The sequence below is a fragment of the Coregonus lavaretus genome (genome assembly GCF_964263955.1).
Source record: "Coregonus lavaretus genome assembly, chromosome: 25".
Lineage (NCBI taxonomy): Eukaryota > Metazoa > Chordata > Actinopteri > Salmoniformes > Salmonidae > Coregonus > Coregonus lavaretus.
This window is the reverse complement of record NC_140012.1, coordinates 17,463,028-17,486,931: the sequence shown is the minus strand read 5'-3', so window position 1 is coordinate 17,486,931 and position 23,904 is coordinate 17,463,028. Positions and strand designations below refer to the sequence as shown.

The window sequence follows — 23,904 nt, the reverse complement described above, 5'->3', positions numbered from 1 at the left end:
CTTTTCAGATGAAAGTACATTTTGCATTTCATTTGGCAATCAAGGTCCCAGAGTCTGGAGGAAGAGTGGAGAGGCACATAATCCAAGTTGCTTGAAGTCCAGTGTGAAGTTTCCACAGTCAGTGATGATTTGGGGAGCCATGTCATCTTCTGGTGTTGGTCCACTGTGTTTCATCAAGTCCAAAGTCAACTCAGCCGTCTACCAGGAAATGTTAGAGCACTTCATGCTTCCTTCTGCTGACAAGCTTTATGGAGATGCTGATTTCATTTTCCAGCAGGACTTGGCACCTGCCCACACTGCCAAAGGTACCAATACCTGGTTCAATGACCATGGGACTACTGTGCTTGATTGGCCAGCAAACGCGCCTGATCTGAACCCCATAGAGAATTTATGGGGTATTGTCAAGAGGAAGATGAGACACGAGACCCAACAATGCAGACGAGCTGAAGGCCGTATTTTGAAGCAACCTGGGCTTCCATAACACCTCAGCAGTGCCACAGGCTGATCGACTCCATGCCACGCCGCATAGATGCAGTGATTCATGCAAAAGGAGCCCCAACCAAGTACTGACTGCATGTACAAGAACATACTTTTCAGAAGGCCAAGGCCATGTCTGTATTACATTTCCTTTTTTCACTGGTCTTATGTCATAATCTAATTTTCTGAGATACTGCATTTGGGGTTTTCATGAGCTGTAAGCCATAATCATCAAGATTCCACCTGTGTGCAATCTAAGTGTCACATGATCTGTCACATGATCTCAGTATATATACACACACACACACCTGTTCTGAAAGGCCCCAGAGTCTGCAACACCACTAAGCAAGGGGCACCACCAAGCAAGCGGCACCATGTACAGATCAGTGTTGGGTTATAAAAAAATCTGAAACTTTGAACATTCCACAGAGCACCATTAAATCCATTATTAAAAAATGGAAAGAATATGGCACCACAACAAACCTGCCAAGAGAGGGCCGCCCACCAAAACTCACAGACCAGGCAAGGAGGGTATTAATCTGAGAGGCAACAAAGAGACCAAAGATAACCCTGAAGGAGATGCAAAGCTCCACAGCGGAGACTGGAGTATCTGTCCATAGGACCACTTTAAGCCGTACAATCCACAGAGCTGGGCTTTACGGAAGAGTGGCCAGAAAAAAGCCATCGCTTAAAGACAAAAATAAGCAAACATGTTTGGTGTTCGCCAAAAGGCATGTGGGAGACTCCCCAAACATATGGAAGAAGGTACTCTAGTCAGATTAGACTAAAATTGAGCGTTTTGGCCATCAAGTAAAATGTCTGGCGCAAACCCAACACCTCTCATCACCCCGAGAACACCATCCAAGCATGGTGGTGGCAGCATCATGCTGTGGGGATGTTTTTCCATCGGCAGGGACTGGGAAACTGGTCAGAATTGAAGGAATGATGGATGTCGCTAAATACAGGGAAATTCTTGAGGGAAACCTGTTTCAGTCTTCAAGAGATTTGAGACTGGAGTGCATTCGGAAAGTATTCAGACCCCTTGACTTATTCCACATTTTACATTACAGCCTTACTCTAAAATGTATTAAATACAAAATTTTCCCGTCAATCTACACACAATGCCCCATAATGACGAAGCGAAAACAGGTTTTTAGATTGTTTTTTTAAATGTATAATTTTTAAAAAACAGAAATACCTTATTTACGTAAGTATTCAGACCCTTTGCTATGAGACTCGAAATTGAGCTCAGGTGCATCATTTTTCCATTGATCATCCTTGAGATGTTTCTACAACTTGATTGGAGTCCACCAGTGGTAAATTCAACTGATTGGACATGATTTGGAAAGGCACACACCTGTCTATATAAAGGTCCCACAGTTGACAGTGCATGTCAGAGCAAAAACCAAGCCATAAGGTCGAAGGAATTGTCCATAGAGCGCAGAGACAGGATTGTGTCGAGGCACAGATCTGGGGAAGGGTACCAAAACATTTATGCAGCATTGAAGGTCCCCAAGAACACAGAGGCATCCATCATTCTTAAATGGAATAAGTTTGGAACCACCACGACTCTTACTACAGCAGGCCGCCCGGCCAAACTGAGCAATCAGGGGAGAAGGGCCTTGGTCAGGGAAGTGACCAAGAACCCGATGGTCACTCTGAAAAAGCTCCAGAGTTCCTCTGTGGAGATGGGAGAACCTTCCAGAAGGACAGCAATCTCTGCAGCACTCAGGCCTTTATGTGGCCATACGGAAGCCACTCCTCAGTAAAAGGCACATGACAGCCCGCTTGGAGTTTGCCAAAAGGCACCTAAAGGACTCAGACCATGAGAAACAACATTCTCATTATGGGGTATTGTGTGTAGATTGATGAGATTATATACAGTGAGGGAAAAAAGTATGATTTTGTACGTTTGCCCACTGACAAAGACATGATCAGTCTATACTTTCAATGGTAGGTTTATTTGAACAGCAAGAGACAGAATAACAACAACAAAAATCCAGAAAAAAGCATGTCAAAAATGTTATAAATTGATTTGCATTTTAATGAGGGAAATAAGTATTTGACACCTCTGCAAAACATGACTTAGTACTTGGTGGCAAAACCCTTGTTGGCAATCACAGAGGTCAGACGTTTCTTGTAGTTGGCCACCAGGTTTGCACACATCTCAGGAGGGATTTTGTTCCACTCCTCTTTGCAGATCTTCTCCAAGTCATTAGGGTTTCGAGGCTGACGTTTGGCAACTCAAATCTTTAGCTCCCTCCACAGATTTTCTACGGGATTAAGGTCTGGAGACTGGCTAGGCCACTCCAGGACCTTGATGTGCTTCTTCTTGAGCCACTTTGTTGCCTTGGCCGTGTGTTTTGGGTCATTGTCATGCTGGAATACCAATCCACGACCCATTTTCAATGCCCTGGCTGAGGGAAAGAGGTTCTCACCCAATATTTGACGGTACATGGCCCCGTCCATCGTCCATTTGATGCGGTGAAGTTGTCCTGTCCCCTTAGTAGAAAAACACCCCCAAAGCATAATGTTTCCACCTTCATTTTTGACGGTGGGGATGGTGTTCTTGGGGTCATAGGCAGCATTCCTCCTCCTCCAAACACGGCGAGTTGAGTTGATGCCAAAGAGCTCGATTTTGGTCTCATCTGACCACAACACTTTCACCCAGTTCTCCTCTGAATCATTCAGATTTTCACTGGCAATCTTCAGATGGCACTGTATATGTGCTTTCTTGAGCAGGGGGACCTTGCGGGCGCTGCAAGATTTCAGTCCTGCACGGCGTAGAGTGTTACCAATTGTTTTCTTGGTGACTATGGTCCCAGCTGCCTTGAGATCATTGACAAGATCCTCCCGTGTAGTTCTGGGCTGATTCCTCACCGTTCTCATGATCATTGCAACTCCACGAGGTGAGATCTTGCATGGAGCCCCAGGCCGAGGGAGAATGACAGTTCTTTTGTGTTTCTTCCATTTGCGAATAATCGCACCAACTGTCACCAAATGTCACCAAATGTCACCTTCTCACCAAGCTGCTTGGCTCTTGTCCCTGACATCCTTGGAGAGCTCTTTGGTCTTGGCCATGGTGGAGAGTTTGGAATCTGATTGATTGATTGCTTCTGTGGACAGGTGTCTTTTATACAGGTAACAAGATGAGATTAGGAGTGCTCCTAATCTCAGCTCGTTACCTGTATAAAAGACACCTGGGAGCCAGAAATCTTTCTGATTGAGAGGGGGTCAAATACTTATTTCCCTCATTAAAATGCAAATCAATCTATAACATTTTTGACATGCTTTTTTCTGGATTGTTTTGTTGTTATTCCATCTCTTACTGTTCAAATAAACCTACCATTAAGATTATAGACTGATAATTTCTTTGTCAGTGGGCAAACGTACAAAATCAGCAGGGGATCAAATACTTTTTTCCCCCTCACTGTATATTTTTTAAATCCATTTTAGAATAAGGCTCTAATGTAATAACATTTGGAAAAAGTCAAGGGGTCTGAATACTTTCCAAATGCACTATACTTATTTTTTGGAAAACTGGACATTTGACCTTATATGAGGTATGTTTTACATTGCTTCAAAGTAACCTAATCTAGGGGGGGGGGGGGGGTCACACTATGGATCATTTTGCTACATGATTTTGAATTTTAGGACCCCTTTAGGTCTTAAAAAAATATATACAACAATTATTTCATAAAATACTAACGGCCATAGAAACGCATTGAATAACACATTCATAAATAGCAAACACGACAGTCAAAAAATGTATCATGGAAACAAGATTGTCTGTCCTAAATCTAGGAGATATTTTTTAAAGACTCAGGAAATACATATACAGTGGGGAGAACAAGTATTTGATACACTGCCGATTTTGCAGGTTTTCCTACTTACAAAGCATGTAGAGGTCTGTAATTTTTATCATAGGTACACTTCCAACTGTGAGAGCCGGAATCTAAAACAAAAATCCAGAAAATCACATTGTATGATTTTTAAGTAATTAATTTGCATTTTATTGCATGACATAAGTATTTCATCCATCAGAAAAGCAGAATGTAATATTTGGTACAGAAACCTGTGTTTGCAATTATAGAGATCATACGTTTCCTGTAGGTCTTGACCAGGTTTGCACACACTGCAGCAGGGATTTTGGCCCACTCCTCCATACAGACCTTCTCCAGATCCTTCAGGTTTCGGGGCTGTTGCTGGGCAATTCGGACTTTCAGCTCCCTCCAAAGATTTTCTATTGGGTTCAGGTCTGGAGACTGGCTAGGCCACTCCAGGACCTTGAGATGCTTCTTACGGAGCCACTCCTTAGTTACCCTGGCTGTGTGTTTCGGGTCGTTGTCATGCTGGAAGACCCAGCCACGACCCATCTTCAATTCTCTTACTGAGGGAAGGAGGTTGTTGGCCAAGATCTCGCGATACATGGCCCCATCCCCATGGGTCTCCCGGTCGCGGCCCGCTACGAAAGAGTCTGGATTCGAACCAGGATCTCTAGTGGCCTTAGACCACTACGCCACTCGGGAGACCATGGGGTTGTACTCATGGTTCTTGGGGTTGTACTCATCCTTCTTCCTCCAAACACGGCGAGTGGAGTTTAGACCAAAAAGCTATATTTTTGTCTCATCAGACCACATGACCTTCTCCCATTCCTCCTCTGGATCATCCAGATGGTCATTGGCAAACTTCAGACGGGCCTGGACATGCGCTGGCTTGAGCAGGGGGACCTTGCGTGCGCTGCAGGATTTTAATCCATGACGGCGTAGTGTGTTACTAATGGTTTTCTTTGAGACTGTGGTCCCAGCTCTCTTCAGGTCATTGACCAGGTCCTGCCGTGTAGTTCTGGGCTGATCCCTCACCTTCCTCATGATCATTGATGCCCCACGAGGTGAGATCTTGCATGGAGCCCCAGACCGAGGGTGATTGACCGTCATCTTGAACTTCTTCCATTTTCTAATAATTGCGCCAACAGTTGTTGCCTTCTCACCAAGCTGCTTGCCTATTGTCCTGTAGCCCATCCCAGCCTTGTGCAGGTCTACAATTTTATCCCTGATGTCCTTACACAGCTCTCTGGTCTTGGCCATTGTGGAGAGGTTGGAGTCTGTTTGATTGAGTGTGTGGACAGGTGTCTTGTGGACAGGTGTCTTTTATACAGGTAACGAGTTCAAACAGGTGCAGTTAATACAGGTAATGAGTGGAGAACAGGAGGGCTTCTTAAAGAAAAACTAACAGGTCTGTGAGAGCCGGAATTCTTACTGGTTGGTAGGTGATCAAATACTTATGTCATGCAATAAAATGCAAATTAATTACTTAAAAATCATACAATGTGATTTTCTGGATTTTTGTTTTAGATTCCGTCTCTCACAGTTGAAGTGTACCTATGATAAAAATTACAGACCTCTACATGCTTTGTAAGTAGGAAAACCTGCAAAATCGGCAGTGTATCAAATACTTGTTCTCCCCACTGTATATTTTTTACACATTTAACCCCTTTTTTTGGGTAGGCACAAAACTACCTTCATACGCCATTTGTTTTTTAAACCGGTACCGGTTACTTTCAGATGAGTCCCGTGACACTTGTGGTGGTCGAAGAGCAAAACGGAGAACACTGACGTGCTCGTGAGAGGCTCCCCTTTCTTTGAATGGTTTGTAGGACGCTACAAACGTTTTCGTAAGAAGGCCGATTTTCAGATGTCTCATGGTCTGACAAACACCGCTCTAGCTCTGCCACCTTTCACCGCAGATGCGGAAGTGCGACACTCGCGGATTGAGATGCACCCAACGCAAAAAAAAACAACTTAAACTAACTGATTTAAATGGGGATTTTTTGGTTATGTAACTTAGATTGACGCACCGGTCTTGGGGGTTAATAATAGTGTTTAACATGACTGCATCGTCTCTGTACCCCACACACACACATTTATCTGTAAAGGTCCCTCAGTCGAGCAGTGAATTTCAAACCACAAAGACCAGGGAGGTTTTCCAATGCCTCGAAGGGCACCTATTGGTAGATTTAAAAAAAAATATATATATATATTTTAAAAGCAGACATTGAATATTCCTTTGAGCATGGTGAAGTTATTAATTACACTTTGGATGGTGTATCAATACACCCAGTCACTACAAAGATACAGGTGTCCTTCCTAACTCAGTTGTCGGATAGGAAGGAAACTGCTCAGGGATTTGGTGACTTTAAAATAGTTTGAGTTTAATGGCTGTGATAGGAGAAGACTGAGGATGGACCAACAACATTGTAGTTACTCCACAATATTAACCTAATTGACAGAGTGAAAAGAAGGAAGCCTGTACAGAATAAAAATATGCCAAACATCCATCCTGTTTGCAACAAGGCACTAAAGTATTACTGCAAAAAGTGTGGCAAAGCAATTACATTTTTGTAAAGAACACAAATCCAATACAACACATTACTGAGTATAACTCCCCATATTTTCAAGCATAGTGGTGGCTGCATCATGTTTTGGGTATGCTTGTAATTTTTAAGGACTGGGCAGTTTTTCTGGATAAAAAAGAAACGGAATGGAGCTAAGCACTGGCAAAATCCTAGAGGAAAACCTGGTTCAGTCTGCTTTCCACTGGACACTGGGAGATTAATTCACCTTTCTGCACGATAATAACCTAAAACACAAGACCAAATCTACACTGGAGTTGTTTACCAAGAACACAGTGAATGTTCCTGAGTGGCCGAGTTACAGTTGACTTAAATCTGCTTGTAAATCTATTGCAAGAAATGAAAATGGTCTAGCAATGATCAACAACCAATTTGACAGAGCTTCAAGAAATGTTTAAATAATAAAAAAAGGTCCAATGCAGCCGTTTTAACCTCATATTCAAAATCATTTCTGGATAATAATGAGAGTTTGGGACCATAAGGTTCTATCTACAAAAAGATTATCCTGAGATAACTGGCTTTACAGTTTAGAACCCCCATTTGTTCGAATGAAGTCAGCAATTTGTATCTTGTATTCTTTAGAATTTAACATGAATTGGGATATTTAGAGTACTATATAGGTTGTTTATACAACAGGTGGGTCTAATCCTGAATGCTGATTAAAACTGCATTCCAGCTGGTGACTACTTCACAAGTTACCACCGGCTAAATCTATGACGTTAAAATTCCTATTTACTCTGTTCCATCTGACTGCGCATCAACCCTTCCAGGAAATGTATAAACTTGATCCACTATAAAAAGCATCTAGACATTATCTCCATTTCTTTTAGACTAGCATTTGGTTTTCAACAGCAGAGATTTGTATAAACCTTGCTGTCGGTCTCTCTGACCTTTTCAATATTGAATTGCGATCTCCACCGTCCCATAATGAGTAGGTGTCCAAACTTTTGACTGGGAGTGTATATATATTATGACTGTAAGTCGCTTTGGATAAAAGCGTCTGCTAAATGGCATATTATTATTATTATTATTATATAAAGTGAATGTGTCCGAACGAGACAGACAGCAAATTGAGCTGGTTGTCTTAGCAACATAATAGTTGTTTTCAGTTGACTGGCTAAATCGATACTTTGTTGCGAGGATGAGTGGAACATTTATTTTGATCTTTTCGGCGGCATGACTACAGATGAATGGGAAAAAGAGATGGCAATAATACCCAGGCATGCAGATTTGGGGGATACTGCATTGAATGACCTAGAGAAAAGCCTCAACGAAAAAAACACAGTTAAGAATACAAACTGGGCTGTGCGGTGCTGAGGGCTGGCTAGCAGAGAAGAAAAAAGTTGTTGACTTCAAAACTGTCACTAAGGAAGTGTTTAACATCCTTCTCCGACAGTTTTATGGAAATGTACGAAATGGGGGGGAGCAGTACAGCATAAGTAGCTACCTGGCACTCCGGAGTGGGCTCAACCGGTTTCTAAATGACCCACCCATCGGTCGCAGCTGGTGCCTTATGAAGGACACTGCATTTATCACCTCGAATCATGTATTTCTGTGGAACATCAAACAGCTAAGAAGGCAAGGAAAATATATCACAAACAGCCACCCTCCCATCACCAATAAGGACATGGCCCAGCTCCAAAACTCCCAGGCTCTGAATCCCGGTACACCAAGGGGTCCAGAAAGTGTGGTTCGACCTCCAGTTACATCTGGGTCAAAGAAGAAAAGAGGGGAACAGACAACTAAAGCGCAACTCATTTCTCGTAAAAACAGACAAGAACGGTCTAAGGTATGTTGTTCATAGCCTGTTTGTGTTATTTCTAAGTTGCTCTCGTAATTAGGCTACTGGAAAACAATATTATTACAACGCATTCTCCCTCTCAGATACGGCACTCTCGCATATAACAAGGCCACAAAGAATCATCTGGACCCAAGGGAGAGGGGCAGGGAGTCCAAGAGGGGATTCATGTTTGAGCAGCCAGGAAACCGACTATGCCCGGTGGCATCACTGGAGAAATCACACAAATCATCAGAACCACGACAGTCCAGAAACTGGTCAATGCTGGTTTAGAAGTGAGGGAGATGATGTCAGTGAGTGGGCATCGGTGCGAAGGTTCGCTCCATAGCTACCGGCGTCCCTCACTGACAGACAGAAAACGCTAGAGCAACATCCTGGCCGAAAACAAATAGAACACTGCATCACCAACACCCAAAAGGCTGAAGCAAGGCAGCAGAAGTTGTAGCACAGACTCTGACAGAAATTTCAACCAATGCACCATCCAGGGGAATGTACAGATTAATGTGACATACAATAAGTAGCTATAGCGATGTCAGCTGTGGTGGATAACAAAAGAGAATGTATGGTTTCATTTATTAAAATCAGCTCAAATGAATGTCATGGATTGCCTTTCTTTTGTCTGAACAGCGTCCTGACAACAGAGCACATTTTCTCTGCTAGGCAAAGTCGTGCATCATAAGCTGATTGTTATGGATGTATCCAAATAAATGTCACTAGAAAACAGCTTAAACAAATGCAAAACTTTGCTGGCTGTTATTCTGGCTGAACTTTTTGACGTAACTGTAAATTAGCCGTAGTTGGCTAGCTAGCAAGCAAGGCATAAGAACGTTGCCAGCCAGTATGGCAATGGAACATTTAGAACGAACGACTGGGTCGTGTCCATAGCAACCCTAGATTTGTGTCTGGACTATATCTTGTGGAAGGATGAAATAGTACGAATAAATTACTCAAAACAACATTTTTAATGAAAATATGTCAATCATTATTTGAATATGTTGGTAACCCGTTGTATAAAAGCGATAATGCCCTCGAAACCGGTGTTTGTTGGATATATTGGCACAGTTTGTCGGCCCTCGACTTTGTCTCAGGCCTAACAACACCCGTGCCAATATATCCAACAAACACAAGCTTCTCGGGCATTATCACTTAATTAACACCCGCCACATCAATCAATCAATCAATCAATTTTATTTTATATAGCCCTTCTTACATCAGCTAATATCTCGAAGTGCTGTACAGAAACCCAGCCTAAAACCCCAAACAGCTAGTAATGCAGGTGTAGAAGCACGGTGGCTAGGAAAAACTCCCTAGAAAGGCAAAACCTAGGAAGAAACCTAGAGAGGAACCAGGCTATGAGGGGTGGCCAGTCCTCTTCTGGCTGTGCCGGGTGGAGATTATAACAGAACCATGCCAAGATGTTCAAAAATGTTCATAAGTGACAAGCATGGTCAAATAATAATCAGGAATAAATCTCAGTTGGCTTTTCATAGCCGATCATTAGAGTTTAAAACAGCAGGTCTGGGACAGGTAGGGGTTCCATAACCGCAGGCAGAACAGTTTAAACTGGAATAGCAGCAAGGCCAGGCGGACTGGGGATAGCAAGGAGTCACCACGGCCGGTAGTCCCGACGTATGGTCCTAGGGCTCAGGTCTCTCAGTTGGCTTTTCATAGCCGATCATTTAGAGTTGAAAACAGCAGGTCTGGGACAGGTAGGTAAGATGTCTATTTCACCAGCCACGTTGGCGGGTGGTCAGGGCTCCACAGTGCGAGCATTTCACTCACATTTCTGAATAAAAGTAGTCAAGTATGATCACATTTATAGTAAAATAAATGTTGCATTAGCTTTTTCAAATTATTTCTGCCGTTTAGTTTCATAGCCGGTAAATTAAATCGCACAAAGTCAAAGAACTCCGAATCCTATATAGCCTATTCCACCTCTCGCTGCAACACTGCCTGGCTGGGGGCTGTGTGCATGTCAAGAGCTGGGTGAAATATTCATTTTTAAAAGTGCTGTGCACAGGCATACAAGTTGGTTTAATTTACTTGAAACTAAAAAGTCTACTGAAGTGAGGCTTTTTTCTTGTGTTTCTTGGCTATACATTTTTTTGCTTCACACGCTGGGTTGTCTTTCTATGTTTGCGTTTCAATTGCTAGGGAAGAGAAGCAACACCGATACTAGTCAGTTTCTCAATCCCACAGGCACAAACATGACAAGTTGCGCTACCACGGTAACCTCCTACACTTAAAGGGGCAGGTAAAAATGTTTGTCTCATCTGTGATATTTTGGTTAAAAGACTCAGGTCACAAAAAATTTAATTAAACAATATACCACATTACTTTTTACTAGTAATACATTTATTGTTTTAGAGACATTACAATGCATGCTCATCAGTTTTTTTTTGTGTTTTGGTGTAATTGTAGTGGGAAAAATACTATTTTGGCTGGTAAAAAATCTCAGTGGCTGGTAGATTTTTTTTATCTGCCTGCCACAGTGGCTGGTGGACCAAAAAGTTAGTGGTATGCCCTGATTGAACAGAACAAGGTTTTGTCATTGTCAATAACTATATTTTGACAAAAATACAAATAGAACCTTATAGTCCCAAGCTCCCGAATTAAGTACCGTACTGTGATTGTTTTCAATTAAAATTGACAACAACTAAAAAATAATCTTATTAGCCATGAGCAATTTCTCAAGCAAAAATTTAGCTAGGACTGTGTGGGAGTGGTCTGAGTGGGGAGGGGAAAACTGAAAATGAGCTGTTATTGGCAAAGAGGTCTGGAACTCTTATCGGTCTATTAACTAATTTACTGGCTGGTGATGTCACCAGGCAGGCCAAAACTCCATCCCATCAAAACAGTATGAAATTTCAGGCGGTCTTTTAAAACTGCTCTTACACTCAAAAGGCATTATCATCATTTTTTTTTTTTTCTTTTTTTTTTTCATTTTCATTTTAACAATTTCACAGTATTATTCCAACCTCAGTGTGGAAATATACAGTTGAAGTCGGAAGTGTACATAAACCTTAGCCAAATACATTTAAACTCAGTTTTTCACAATTCCCGACATTTAATCCTAGTAAAAATTCCCTGTCTTAGGTCATTTAGGATCACCACTTTATTTTAAGAATGTGAAATGTCAGAATCATAGTAGATAGAATGATTTATTTCAGCTTTTATTTCTTTCATCACATTCCCAGTGGGTCAGAAGTTTACATACACTCAATTAGTATTTGGTAGCATTGCCTTTAAATTGTTGAACTTGGGTCAAACGTTTCGGGTAGCCTTCCAAAAGCTTCCCACAATAAGTTGGGTGAATTTTGGCCCATTCCTCCTGACAGTGCTCGTGTAACTGAGTCAGGTTGGTAGGCCTCCTTGCTCGCACAAGCCATTTTGCCACAACTTTGGTAGTATGCTTGAGGTCATTGTCCATTTGGAAGACCCATTTGCGACCAAGCTTTAACATCCTGACTGATGTCTTGAGATGTTGCTTCAATATATCCACCTAATTTTCCTTCCTCATGATGCCATCTATTTTGTGAAGTGCACCAGGCCCTGCTGCAGCAAAGCACCCCCACAGCATGATGCTGCCACCCTTGGTTGGGATGGTGTTCTTCGGCTTGCAAGCCCCCCCCCCCCCCTTTTCCTAGTTCCTGAGTTTGAAGGTAGGCCTGGAAATACATCCACAGGTACACCTCCAATTGACTCAAATTATGTCAATTAGCCTATCAGAAGCTTCTAAAGCCATGACATCATTTTCTGGAATTTTCCAAGCTGTTTAAAGGCACAGTCAACTTAGTTTATGTAAACTTCTGACCCATTGGAATTGTGCATGGGTCACAGCATTATACAGTGAATTATAAGTGAAATAATCTGTCTGTAAACAATTGTTGGAAAAATGACTTGTGTCATGCACAAAGTAGATGTCCTAACCGACTTGCCAAAACTAGAAATGTATGGAGTGGTTGAAAAACGAGTTTTAATGACTCCAACCTAAGTGTATGTAAACTTCTGACTTCAACTGTATACACCGAGTGTACAATACATTAGGAACACCTTCCTAATATTGAGTTGTATACCCTTTGGCCCTCAGAACAGCCTCAATTCGTTGGGGCATGGACTATAAAAGATGTCGAAAGCGTTCCACAGGGATGCTGGCCCATGTTGACTCCAATGCTTCCCACAGTTGTGTCAAGTTGGCTGGATGTCCTTTGGGTGGTGGACCATTCTTGATACACACGGGAAACTGTTAAGCATGAAAAACCCAGCAGCGGTGCAGTTCTTGACACACTCAACCCGGTGCGCCTGGCACATACTACCATACCCTGCTCAAAGGCACTTAAATATTTTGATTTAAGTCGATTTAACAGGGGATCATAGCTTTCAACTGGATTCACCTGGTCAGTCTATGTAATGGAAAGAACGGGTATTCCTAATGTTTTGTACACCGTGTATAAAACACGTTTTTGACGGCACTGGGCCTTTAATGAAAGATGTTCGTTCCTTGTACGCATGCATAGCCTTTCCTGTTGGTCACGTCATTTTACTGTTTGGAACAAATGTAACCGATTTTTAACTGGTTAATGGGGGTCGTTTAGTCGGCAGCAAAATGGACCGAAATTTGCATCCCTAATCTAGTGTATTATATTGTACCTGTGTAGAGAATCCCACTCGTCCATCTCGGCTCAGCACAGCCCGGGAGTCGCCACAGTTTATGAAGTAGAGGTGGGAGGGGCTTAGCAGCACGCCCACCGCCGTGGAGCCGCTGCGGTCCAGCCCCTGCCGCAGGTCCGAGAAGCTGCGCATGTATTCGTCGATCTTCAGGAAGCCCGCGCGGATCCCATCCTTAACGCCCTCCACTGAGCCCGTCCCCGGGGTGAATTCCGCCCCCCCTGATAGGATGTGCTCCAGTAGGTGGCCGGAGCAGTAGTTGGCGACGCGGGAGCCGGCATGCCCGTCGTAGACGGCGAAGAAGGACCAGTCGGTGAGGCCGTGGGGCAGGCCCACCATGGCGGTGTGGGCATCCTCCATCTCCACACGCCAGCCCTGCATGGAGCTCAGGCCGTAGTGCAGCCCATTGCCCTCACCATGGGCCGTGTGCTTCTCTGTCTTAGGCTTGTCCAGGAACGCCCCCATACCTACACACAGCTGACAGAGAGAGGGGGAGGACAGATATGAGGGGGGGAGAGTTAGAGGGATACAGGAGAGAAAACATACATTAAGCTACATTATCAACGCAGTCATACTTCAATATGCCAATGTTACCTTTAGGAGGTCCTGACACCTCTCTTTTAACCACCAGTAGGCAATGCAATGCAATGCAATTCACAAGCTGCAGTATTACAGGCTCAAAACTGCGATCAAACACTCACATTTGCAACCCTTTGACTTGGCAGTGCGAACCCAAATGTTTTAGTGGTCGCTAGGGTGCCAGTGAAATTGTTTTAGCTGGTCATGTTCGTTTTTTGTTCACATTTTGATTATTATTATCACTATTTATTCAAACAGCAAGACAAGTTATTCAAAAAGTTTAGTTTGAAGTCTTGGTTGAATCTCTGCGATGCGCAATTCAGTCATCATGCGCTATTTGAATAACAATTTCGAATGGCTTTCCCAAAAACCTTCCCAATTAAAATGTCGACTGCAAAGTAGGCCTACCTGGCAAAATGATATCCTGATAATTTGTATAAAATTGCAGGGCATTCTGCCATTACATGTAGCCTACATTGTACAGTACAAAATTACCTCTAGCCAAACAACATTCTCCTGCAAGGTGCACAATTGAATTAAAGGGCAACTACACACTCCCCCAAAAATGTGTTTGATTGTTCCCAGACCTCAAGAGTAGTCTTCTGATATGTTTTACGCATTGTTGTGGACTTAAAACATCACATTTCTGTAGTTTTTCTATTTTAAAAAAACTGAGTGAAAACCTGTACTCAGAAAACTGGAAACATAAAACAGGCAAAATTGAATTTACCAAAAGACAAAACTGATTTTATAGGGCCCTACAACTGTTCAAACTCGCTAACAATAACAGTATTTACGGTATTACTTCTTAGTAGACAATGCGCTAAAAACACAGAAAAAGTCCATTGGGCGTCTATTAACAGAATGCTAACAAAATGAGCAAAATTTCTACAGAGGCTGCTAGAAATATACGCTAACTAACGCAAACAAAATTAAACTAATTGCAAAGACAGGCAAACCAGCTCAAAGTTATACAAGTATAGGTAGTAGCTACCGAATGTAATTTTTGGTGAGTTTGGACAATTACAAGCGAATGTGAACAAGGGACGTGGAAATTAACAAAGTTTTGACACATGATTGTCTGAAGGAAGAAGAGCACTGTCTCTGGAGCAGCATGTGTACACGCTGTGCTAGGACTCCGGCGGTACACAGCAGGCGGGAGGCAAGATAGCTAGCTACCTAGCACACCTGTAGACAGTGTACTTTGCCCCCACCCGCCGTGCACTGTTTTCCCGCAGTTCTATTAACGAAGGCCAGGGCAGGTGTTCGGCAGGCATTAGCGAACACTGGGTGCTAGCAGGAATACCCACACGCAGGAACTACCCGAATTGCGGGCCGAAATCACACACTATTGGTCCTGCATGCTCTGCTTGAGAAGGGTGCAATTGTGGCCTGCAATTCGGAGCATTCCTGCATGTGGACATTCCTGCACCTGCAGGAACCCCTCTTTATACTTCTATTGGTCCATTATTAAGCTAGGACTGCTGTACACAGGTGGGAGGCGGGGCCACTCCAGTACAGTAGGTGGCGGTAATGCACCATAACATTGGATGCCAACTGCCAATAAACCTGACAGAAAAAGAGGTGGAGACGACAAAAGGTAGCTAGCTAGCTAGGACGACCCCGCCTTTCGGGCACTGTTTTTCCGCAGTTCTGTTAACAACGCCGAAGGCAGGTGTTCGGCAGCAGGAGAAAAGGACACTGTGCTCGCTAGCTAGGACTCTGGTACACAGCAGGAGGGAGGCGGGATAGGTACAGTGCCTTCATCTGTAGCGCCATACACTCCACTGATCAGCCAAAACAAGCTCAATAACTCAATGCATGCACACACTCCTATTGAATACGCCTTCACCTGTATTGTGAGTAGGCCTATGCCATTTTAATTTACCCAGTTTATCAAGAGATTAACCATTCAAACACAATTATTACCGTTATGTAGTTATGTTGGTAAAAACAAAGTCATATTTAATGTTTGATTTTAAAATTGATACGTTAATGTATACATGGCCCTCTCTGGGACATGTTGTCATCAAAATTGTAAAATGTGATGATATTGAATATTGGCCATCGGCCTCCATGACCCCCAAAAATCGCTATTGGCCCTAAAAAAAAATCAATATCGGTCGTTTTCTAATATGATGCCCCGTCTACTAATTAATTCAGCCACTTACACAGCTGGAGTCACCAGCTTGCTATTCACAAACAAACACATGACTGGCTCAACTGTTCTGGGGAACTACAGTAAGATTCATAATGTAAAATAATGTGAAATGAACGCAATCTGCTTTATCTCCGAACGTATTGCACAAGTTGACTACAGGTATTTACTTAAAGATGCAATATGCAGAAATCGCTCCACCATTTCCTGGTTGCTAAGATTCTAATAGTTCACCTAATTACAGTTTCTGTGACAAAACAAGCAATGCATAGCGTAGAGAATGAATCATTGTACCATCTAAACCGCTGCAAAATATATTTTCAATAACCAAAAAGACAAAACCGAAAGTAAAAGACGCAAAAACGACAATTAAGAACGAGAAGCAGATAAATGGCGCACTTAGAACAGATCTACCACTTCTTAGACTTGCTTTCAATGAGAATTACAGATCTATAGCTCACATTTCTATGTGAATTTGGTCAGGTCGCCCAAAAAGTTACATATTGCAGTTTTAAAAAGTAGCTACAACTATTAAAACGTATGATTACCTTCAAATAAATAATTTTGACGGTATTGAAAAATCATCCTGTGGCTATTTCCAAATACCCCAGTATATCACCCAAGCCTTGTCTAGAGCCCTGTATTACAAGTTTGTTTTGGGGCTTCTCATCAGTCTTCTATTTAAATTGTGTTTCTTTGTGCCCTCGCGGTTCATCAAATGTGCACTACTTTTTGTATCCGGGTGATTCCTCACGAAATCAGGACAAAAAATTATCATACTTTTGGGGATTTTGACTAAATGTAATCAATTCGTAGAAGGGTCCTCTAGAAAGAAAGATCCCACTCTGGAACTCTGATATGCCCATGGAGTATATTATGTTCAATAATATATTGAAAAATGTGACAAATCAAAAATAGTATATTTTCAATATTCATGATTTCACCATGAGGCCAATGGTGACTTAAAAACAGTTACAGAGTTGAATGGCTGTGATAGGAGAAAACTGAGTAAGTCAATGTTGTTGATCCAATGTTTACATGCAGAGTAATAATTTGATATTAAACTGATTATTATGGCAGTAGGCAGAAGGCAGATTACGCAATAGTCATGATGCTTATCTTAAATCAGGGTCAAAATCGAAGTAAGCAGGCCTCCAGAGTGGCACAGCGGTCTAAGGCACTGCATCGCAGAGCTTGAGGCGTCACTACAGACACGGGTTCGATCCCATGCAGCCGGCCGCGACCGGGAGACCCTTGAGGCGGCGCACAATTGGCCCAGTGTCGTCCGGGTTAGGGGAGGGTTTGGCCGGCAGGGATGTCCTTGTCCCATCGCGCTCTAGCGACTCCTTGTGGCGGGCCGGGTGCATGCACGCTGACGGTCACCAGTTGTACAGTGTTTCCTCCGACACATTGGTGTCATGAATACAAAGCTTTATGTTTACCACTCTTCACATTTTCAAGCATGATGGTGGCTGCATCATGTTATGGGTATGCATCTCATGGGCAAGGACTAGGGAGATGTTTGGATACAAATTTATGAAATAGAGCTAAGCACAGAATCCTAGAGGAAAATGTTTGTCTAGCAATGATCAACAAACAAATTGGACAGAGCTTGAAGAAATGTTGAAAATAATAAATGGACAAATGTTGCACAATCCAGGTGTGGATTGTATCAATGACTCCTGAACAGCTCTTATATGCTGCTGCTACTCTGTTTATTATCTACGCGTAGTCACTTTAACTCTACCTACATGTACACTACCATTCGAACATTACATTGTGGAATAATAGTGAAGAGATCAAAACTATGAAATGACACATATGGAATCATGTAGTAAACAAAAAACTTAAATCAAAAGATATTTTATATTTGAGATTCTTCAAATAGCCACCCTTTGCCTTGATGACAGCTTTGCACACTCTTGGCATTCAACCAGCTTCACCTGGAATGCTTTTCCAACAGTCTTGAAGGAGTTCCCACATATGCTGAGCACTTGTTGGATGCTTTTCCATCACTCTGTGGTCCGACTCATCCCAAACCATCTCAATTTGGTTGAGGTCGGGGGATGGTGGAGGCCAGGTCATCTGATGCAGCACTCCATCACTCTCCTTATTGGTAAAATAGCCCTTACACAGCCTGGAGGTGTGTTGGGTCATTGTCCTGTTGAAAAACAAATGACAGTCCCACTAAGCCCAAACCAGATGGGATGGCGTATCACTGTAGAATGCTGTGGTAGCCATGCTTGTTAAGTGTGCCTTGAATTCTAAATAAATCACAGACAGTGTCACCAGCAAAAAGCACGCCACACCATAACACCTCCTCCTTCATGCTTTACGGTGGGAAATACACATGCGGAGATCATCCGTTCACCTACACCGCATCTCACAAAGACACAGTGGTTGGAACCAAAAATCTCCAAATTGGACTCCAGACCAAAGGACAGATTTCTACTGGTCTAATGTCCATTGCGCTTGTTTCTTGGCCCAAGCAGGTCTCTTCTTCTTATTGGAGTAGTGGTTTCTTTGCAGCAATTCGACCATGAAGGCCTGATTCACACAGTACCCTCTGAACAGTTGATGTTGAGATGTGTCTGTTACTTGAACTCTGTGAAGCATTTATTTGAGGTGCAACATTTCTGAGGCTGGTAACTAATGAACTTATCCTCTGCAGCAGAGGTAACTCTGGGTCTTCCATTCCTGTGGCGGTCCTCACGAGAGCCAGTTTCATCATAGCACTTGATAGTTTTTGCGACAGCACTTGAAGAAACTTTAAAAGTTCTTGAAAGTTTCCGTATTGACTGACCTTCATGTCTTAAAGTAATGATGGACTGTCGTTTCGCTTTGCTTATTTGAGCTGTTCTTGCCATAATATGGACTTGGTCTTTTACCAAATAGGGCTATCTTCTGTATACCCCCCTACCTTGTAACAACACAACTGATTGGCTCAAACGCATTAAAAGAAATACATTCCAGAAATGAACTTTTAAGAAGGCACACCTGTTAATTGAAATGCATTCCAGGTGACTACCTCATGAAGCTGGTTGAGAGAATGCCAAGAGTGTGCAAAGCTGTCAAGGCAAAGGGTGGCTATTTGAAGAATCTCAAATATAAAATATATTTTGAGTTGTTTAACACTTTTTTGGTTACTACATGATTCCATATGTGTAATGTCATAGTTTTGATGTCTTCACTATTATTCTACAATGTTGAAAATAGTACAAATAAATAAAAACCCTGGAATGAGTAGGTGTCCCCAAACTTTTGACTGGTACTGTACATATTACCTCAACTAACCTGTGCCCCCGCACATTGACTCTGTACCGGTACCCCCTATATATAGCCTCGCTACTGTTATTTTACTGCTGCTCTTTAATTATTTGTTATTTAAATTTTTTTGTTAACACTTATTTTTCTTAAAACTGCATTGTTGGTTAAGGGCTTGTAAGTAAGCATTTCACGGTAAGATCTACACCTGTGGATTCGGCGCATGTGACAAATACAATTTTATTTTATTTGAAAGCTCTTACAGACTTACTCAGAAAGACTCACAGCTGTAATCACTGCCAAAGGTGCTTCTACAAAGTATTGACTCAGGGGTGCGCATACTTAAGATATTTCTGTATTTCATTTTTAATAAATTTTGTAAATACATGTTTTCACTTTGTCATTATGGGGTATTGTGTATAGATGGGTGAGAGAAAAAATCAATTTAATCCATTTTAAATTCAGGCTGTAACACAAAATGTGTAATAAGTGATGGGGTATGAATACTTTCTGAAGGCACTGTATCAAATGAATTTGATTAAATCTAATCAAAATCTAATTTATGTTTCAGCGTGAAATTCCAAATGCCTGTATCGCAAGGGGGGAAAAGAGTTTTTCATGGAGCATTTATGTATTTTTTGACTCATCTCATTCGCTCGTCCTGTGCTGTGCTGTGTGCACCTTCCCATTCACACACCAAGCCACTTCCCCTGCCACTGACAAAGATAAAATATCACTTCTTCTTCTCTGAAAAGCCGTTTCAACTCGCTATTTGCATTTGGTCCAACAGAATCGATCATATGGACACCGAAACATAGAGATATTATTTTACTGTAATAGATTAGAATATTAGCACAGAGCAGACCCTACTAGAACAGGAGTATCAATGAACATTGATTCTGGAAAATGTATTCTCAGTTTGTCGAACGTGGCAGTGCAGTGCAAAGTATGGCCAGCAGCATTTTAGCCATAGACTTATGTGCTAGCTTTCTCGTCTGTGTTTTATAAATTTGCAATGAACATAAAAATACGCATTTATTGATTTCAACATCTAAACAAAGTGGACAGGCTAGCATGCTGTTCAAAGTTTAGTTGGAGACGGACAGGAGGGTGTGCTCATAACAGTTCAACTGTTTTGCCTTGTTTGCTAGCAAATAGATCCAAGTTGGCTAGACTTGAAATAAAGATTAGTTGGCTACTCTACTAGCACATGGGCTTGTTCTTGAGATTGTTCATGAGATCTATGTTAATTTTCTATAATGCCTGCTACAAGAAGTTGGTCATTATTAGTGGATGGTTTTGGTAAAAAATTGAACAAAAAATGCATTTTCATCGAGACTTGAAAGCCAGATTAGTAATTGCAAAAAAGCAGGTTAAACTATTTGGATTAAATTACTAGTGGGTATTATGGTTGTGGAAGGCCTATATGTAGCCTAGGTATAATTTTACAAGCCCTGAATTCATGAGATTATTGCTGACTGTTCGAAAATGCAGTCTATTGACCTTTAAATTGTGCAACAAAACTTATTTAGAAATAACAAATATCAAAAATAAACCGGGATATTAAATTTGGCCATATCGACCAGCCCTAAATCGCGCACAAACACAAATACACACTCGGCACGACAGGCACGTGCCCAAAAAAGGTTGGTAGGCACAAGGAGTGACTCCCCAGCTGGCCTCTGAAGAATGAGAGTGTGTGTGTGTGTGTGTGTGTAAGTGAGAGACAGTGGGGAGCACACAAGCCATGATGCTCTGTAAAAACACAGTCTATTAATAGTGTGTGGTTTGGGTTTCAGGCTCAAGCTGGGGAAGACACCCCATTCATACCTCTACTAGCCCCCATTTCTCCCTCTAGCCCTCTACTAGCCCCCTATCCCTCTACTAGCCCTAGTCTAGGCTACCCCTTCCTCCCTATACTCAGAGTTGAAAGCCACGTCCACAAATTGGATAAAACAAACATTATTTCTTATTGACCCCCATTTAAAGAGCCAACTTCGCCGTACATTGTTTGTTATACAGAAATAACAAAACATGCCAAAAAGCTGATGTGTTGTTCAATGCACATGTAGCCAGGTCCAAAATCCCGACCTACGGTTCACAATGCTCCCACGTAGGGAAATATAGCCTGTGAGAAGAGGCCTTTGGCTTCAGGCTATTAGGTGTGGGAAAGTGTGAAATGTGGCGATGCGGTGTCTAAGTAGGCTACACGTAGCTATGTGTGTGAAAAACATTTAAAATCACACGCAAGACATTTAACTTGTTTAGTACAGTCCATTTGTAACTCCACTCACTACTTGTAGTTGTATAGTCCGTTTGTGTTGTTGGTCTTGGCTAGCTTACGGTTCTGGTTGGTATGTTTTTCTAAGTAGTGAGCACGCTAGTGAGCAGGCAATGTTGAAAAGTACATCGTTAGACAGGTTGTACTTTTCTTAAATGTCGTTTTGTAATTGACTAAAACAAGCAGATAAGAAAACAGCGTTTGAAAAATGTTACGTTTTTGCTGTGAGCCAATGGGGTAGCCTAGGTAAGCACAGGTTGTTTTCCCCACAGGAGGGCAGGGTTGTGACATTCTATCTAATACCGACTGGGTCTATATCACTGTGTGTGTGTGAGTGTGTGTGTTTGTACAGAGCATCTGTCATGTTAGGCAGTACAACTCTCTAAAAATAACTCACTACTGTTGCCTAGCAACCAAACATGCAGTCTAGGCTTCATTCAGCTACCTCACACGCATCCACACTCTCTCTCAAATAAAATGGGAGCAGTGTGTGTGTTAGAGAGGAGGAACTATTTTCATTGCCCAGCCTGAAACGACAGGGAAACAAAGCTCCAGCTTCCTTCTTAGTACCCCCTTTACTCTCCTGTGGCATTTGGATGGACTGACTGCTACACACACACACACACACACAAAAGTGACATAGCTGTTATTGAGACACATACACCCCTGCTTTTGGATGAAACCACAGACTCTCGACCACTCAACCCTCGAAACTGATGTCATCCCACTTAAAACCACACGCCGAAACCAGGACTCAGATCTACCTCAGCCACACATGGTTGTCAAGAACCACTGGCACTGCAGAGGGAAGTGGAGGCCAGTGATTACATAACTCTAATGCGCGCAGAGTACAGCTCTGTGGTCACACACAGACGTCACTTTTCAAACTGTTCACAGATCCATTTAGAGTCTTCCATTAGGCTTGAAAGAAAGGCATTTCTCTGTACTTCTGTATGTGACATAACTTGAAACCCATTTGAATTCAATCACTTTTTGACAGCAGCCCTTTTGATTTGATCAAAACCTTCCATACATATTTTCCCTTTGTAGAAGTGCTCAGAAAGTTAATTTTTTGACCTGAATGCCAAACATTCAAGAGATAAAGTTGACCCATTTTGCATACCTTACCATGACACAGTCATGTCTTCATCAATGGAAAATATAGGTATACTGCACTGTTGGAGCTGGAAACATAAGCATTTTGCTGCACCTGTGATAACGTGTGCTAAATACACGATATGACCAAAAGTATGTGGACACCTGCTCGTCAAACATCTCATTCCAAAATCATGGGCATTAATATGGAGTTGGTCCCCCCTTTGCTGCTATAACAGCCTCCACTTCTGGGAAGGCTTTCCACTTAATGTTGGAACATTGCTGCAGGGACTTGCGTCCATTCAGCCACAAGAGCATTAGGGAGGTCAGGCACTGATGTTGGGCAATTAGGCCTGGCTCGCAGTCGGCGTTCCAATTCATCCCAAAGCTGTTCAATGTGGTTGAGGTCAGGGCTCTGTGCAGGCCAGTCAAGTTCTTCCACACCGATCTCAACAAATCATTTCTGTATGGACCTCGCTTTGTGCACAGGGGCATTGTCATGCTGAAACAGGAAAGGGCCTTCCCCAAACTGTTGCAACAAAGTTGGAAGCACAGAATTGTCTAGAATGTCATTGTATTCTGTAGTGTTAAGATTTCCCTTCACTGGAACTAAGGGACCTAGCCCGAACCATGAAAAACAGACCCAGACCATTACTCCTCATCCACCAAACTTTACAGTTGGCACTATGCATTGGGGCAGATTGCGTTCTCCTGGCATCCGCCAAACCCAGATTTGTCCGTCGGACTGCCTGATGGTGAAGTGGGATTCGTCACTCCAGAGAACGCGTTTCCGCTGCTCCAGTCCAATGGCGGCGAGCAAAACACCACCCCAGCCAACGCTTGGCATTGCACATGGTGATCTTAGGCTTGTGTTCTTAGGCAGTTCTTGTGCTGACGTTGCTTTCAGAAGCAGTTTGGAACTTGGTAGTGAGTGTTGCAACCGAGGACAGCAGATTTTTATGCGCTGTGCTTCAGCACTCGGCGGTCCCGTTCTTTGAGCTTGTGTGGCCTACCACTTCGCGGCTGAGCCTTTGTTGATCCTAGACGTTTCCACAGCACTTACAGTTGACCGGGGCAGCTCTAGTAGGGCATACATTTGATGAACTGACTTGTTGGAAAGGTGGCATCCTATGAAGGTGCCACGTTGAAAGTCACTGAGCTCTTCAGTAAGG

General features: G+C 42.6%; 1 protein-coding gene across 2 annotated transcripts in view; it reads right to left on the bottom strand.

Moving 5' to 3' along the window:
* LOC311101210 (protein phosphatase 1B-like) overlaps nucleotides 1-23,904 on the bottom strand; it is a 43,877-nt gene that overhangs the window by 11,187 nt on the left and 8,786 nt on the right. For both annotated transcript variants that reach the window (XM_084142315.1, XM_084142316.1), the window contains exon 2: nucleotides 13,338-13,832. In XM_084142315.1, the coding sequence (XP_083998441.1) occupies nucleotides 13,338-13,820 (483 nt within the window). In that variant the 5' untranslated portion in view covers nucleotides 13,821-13,832. The remainder of the gene's footprint in view (nucleotides 1-13,337; nucleotides 13,833-23,904) is intronic.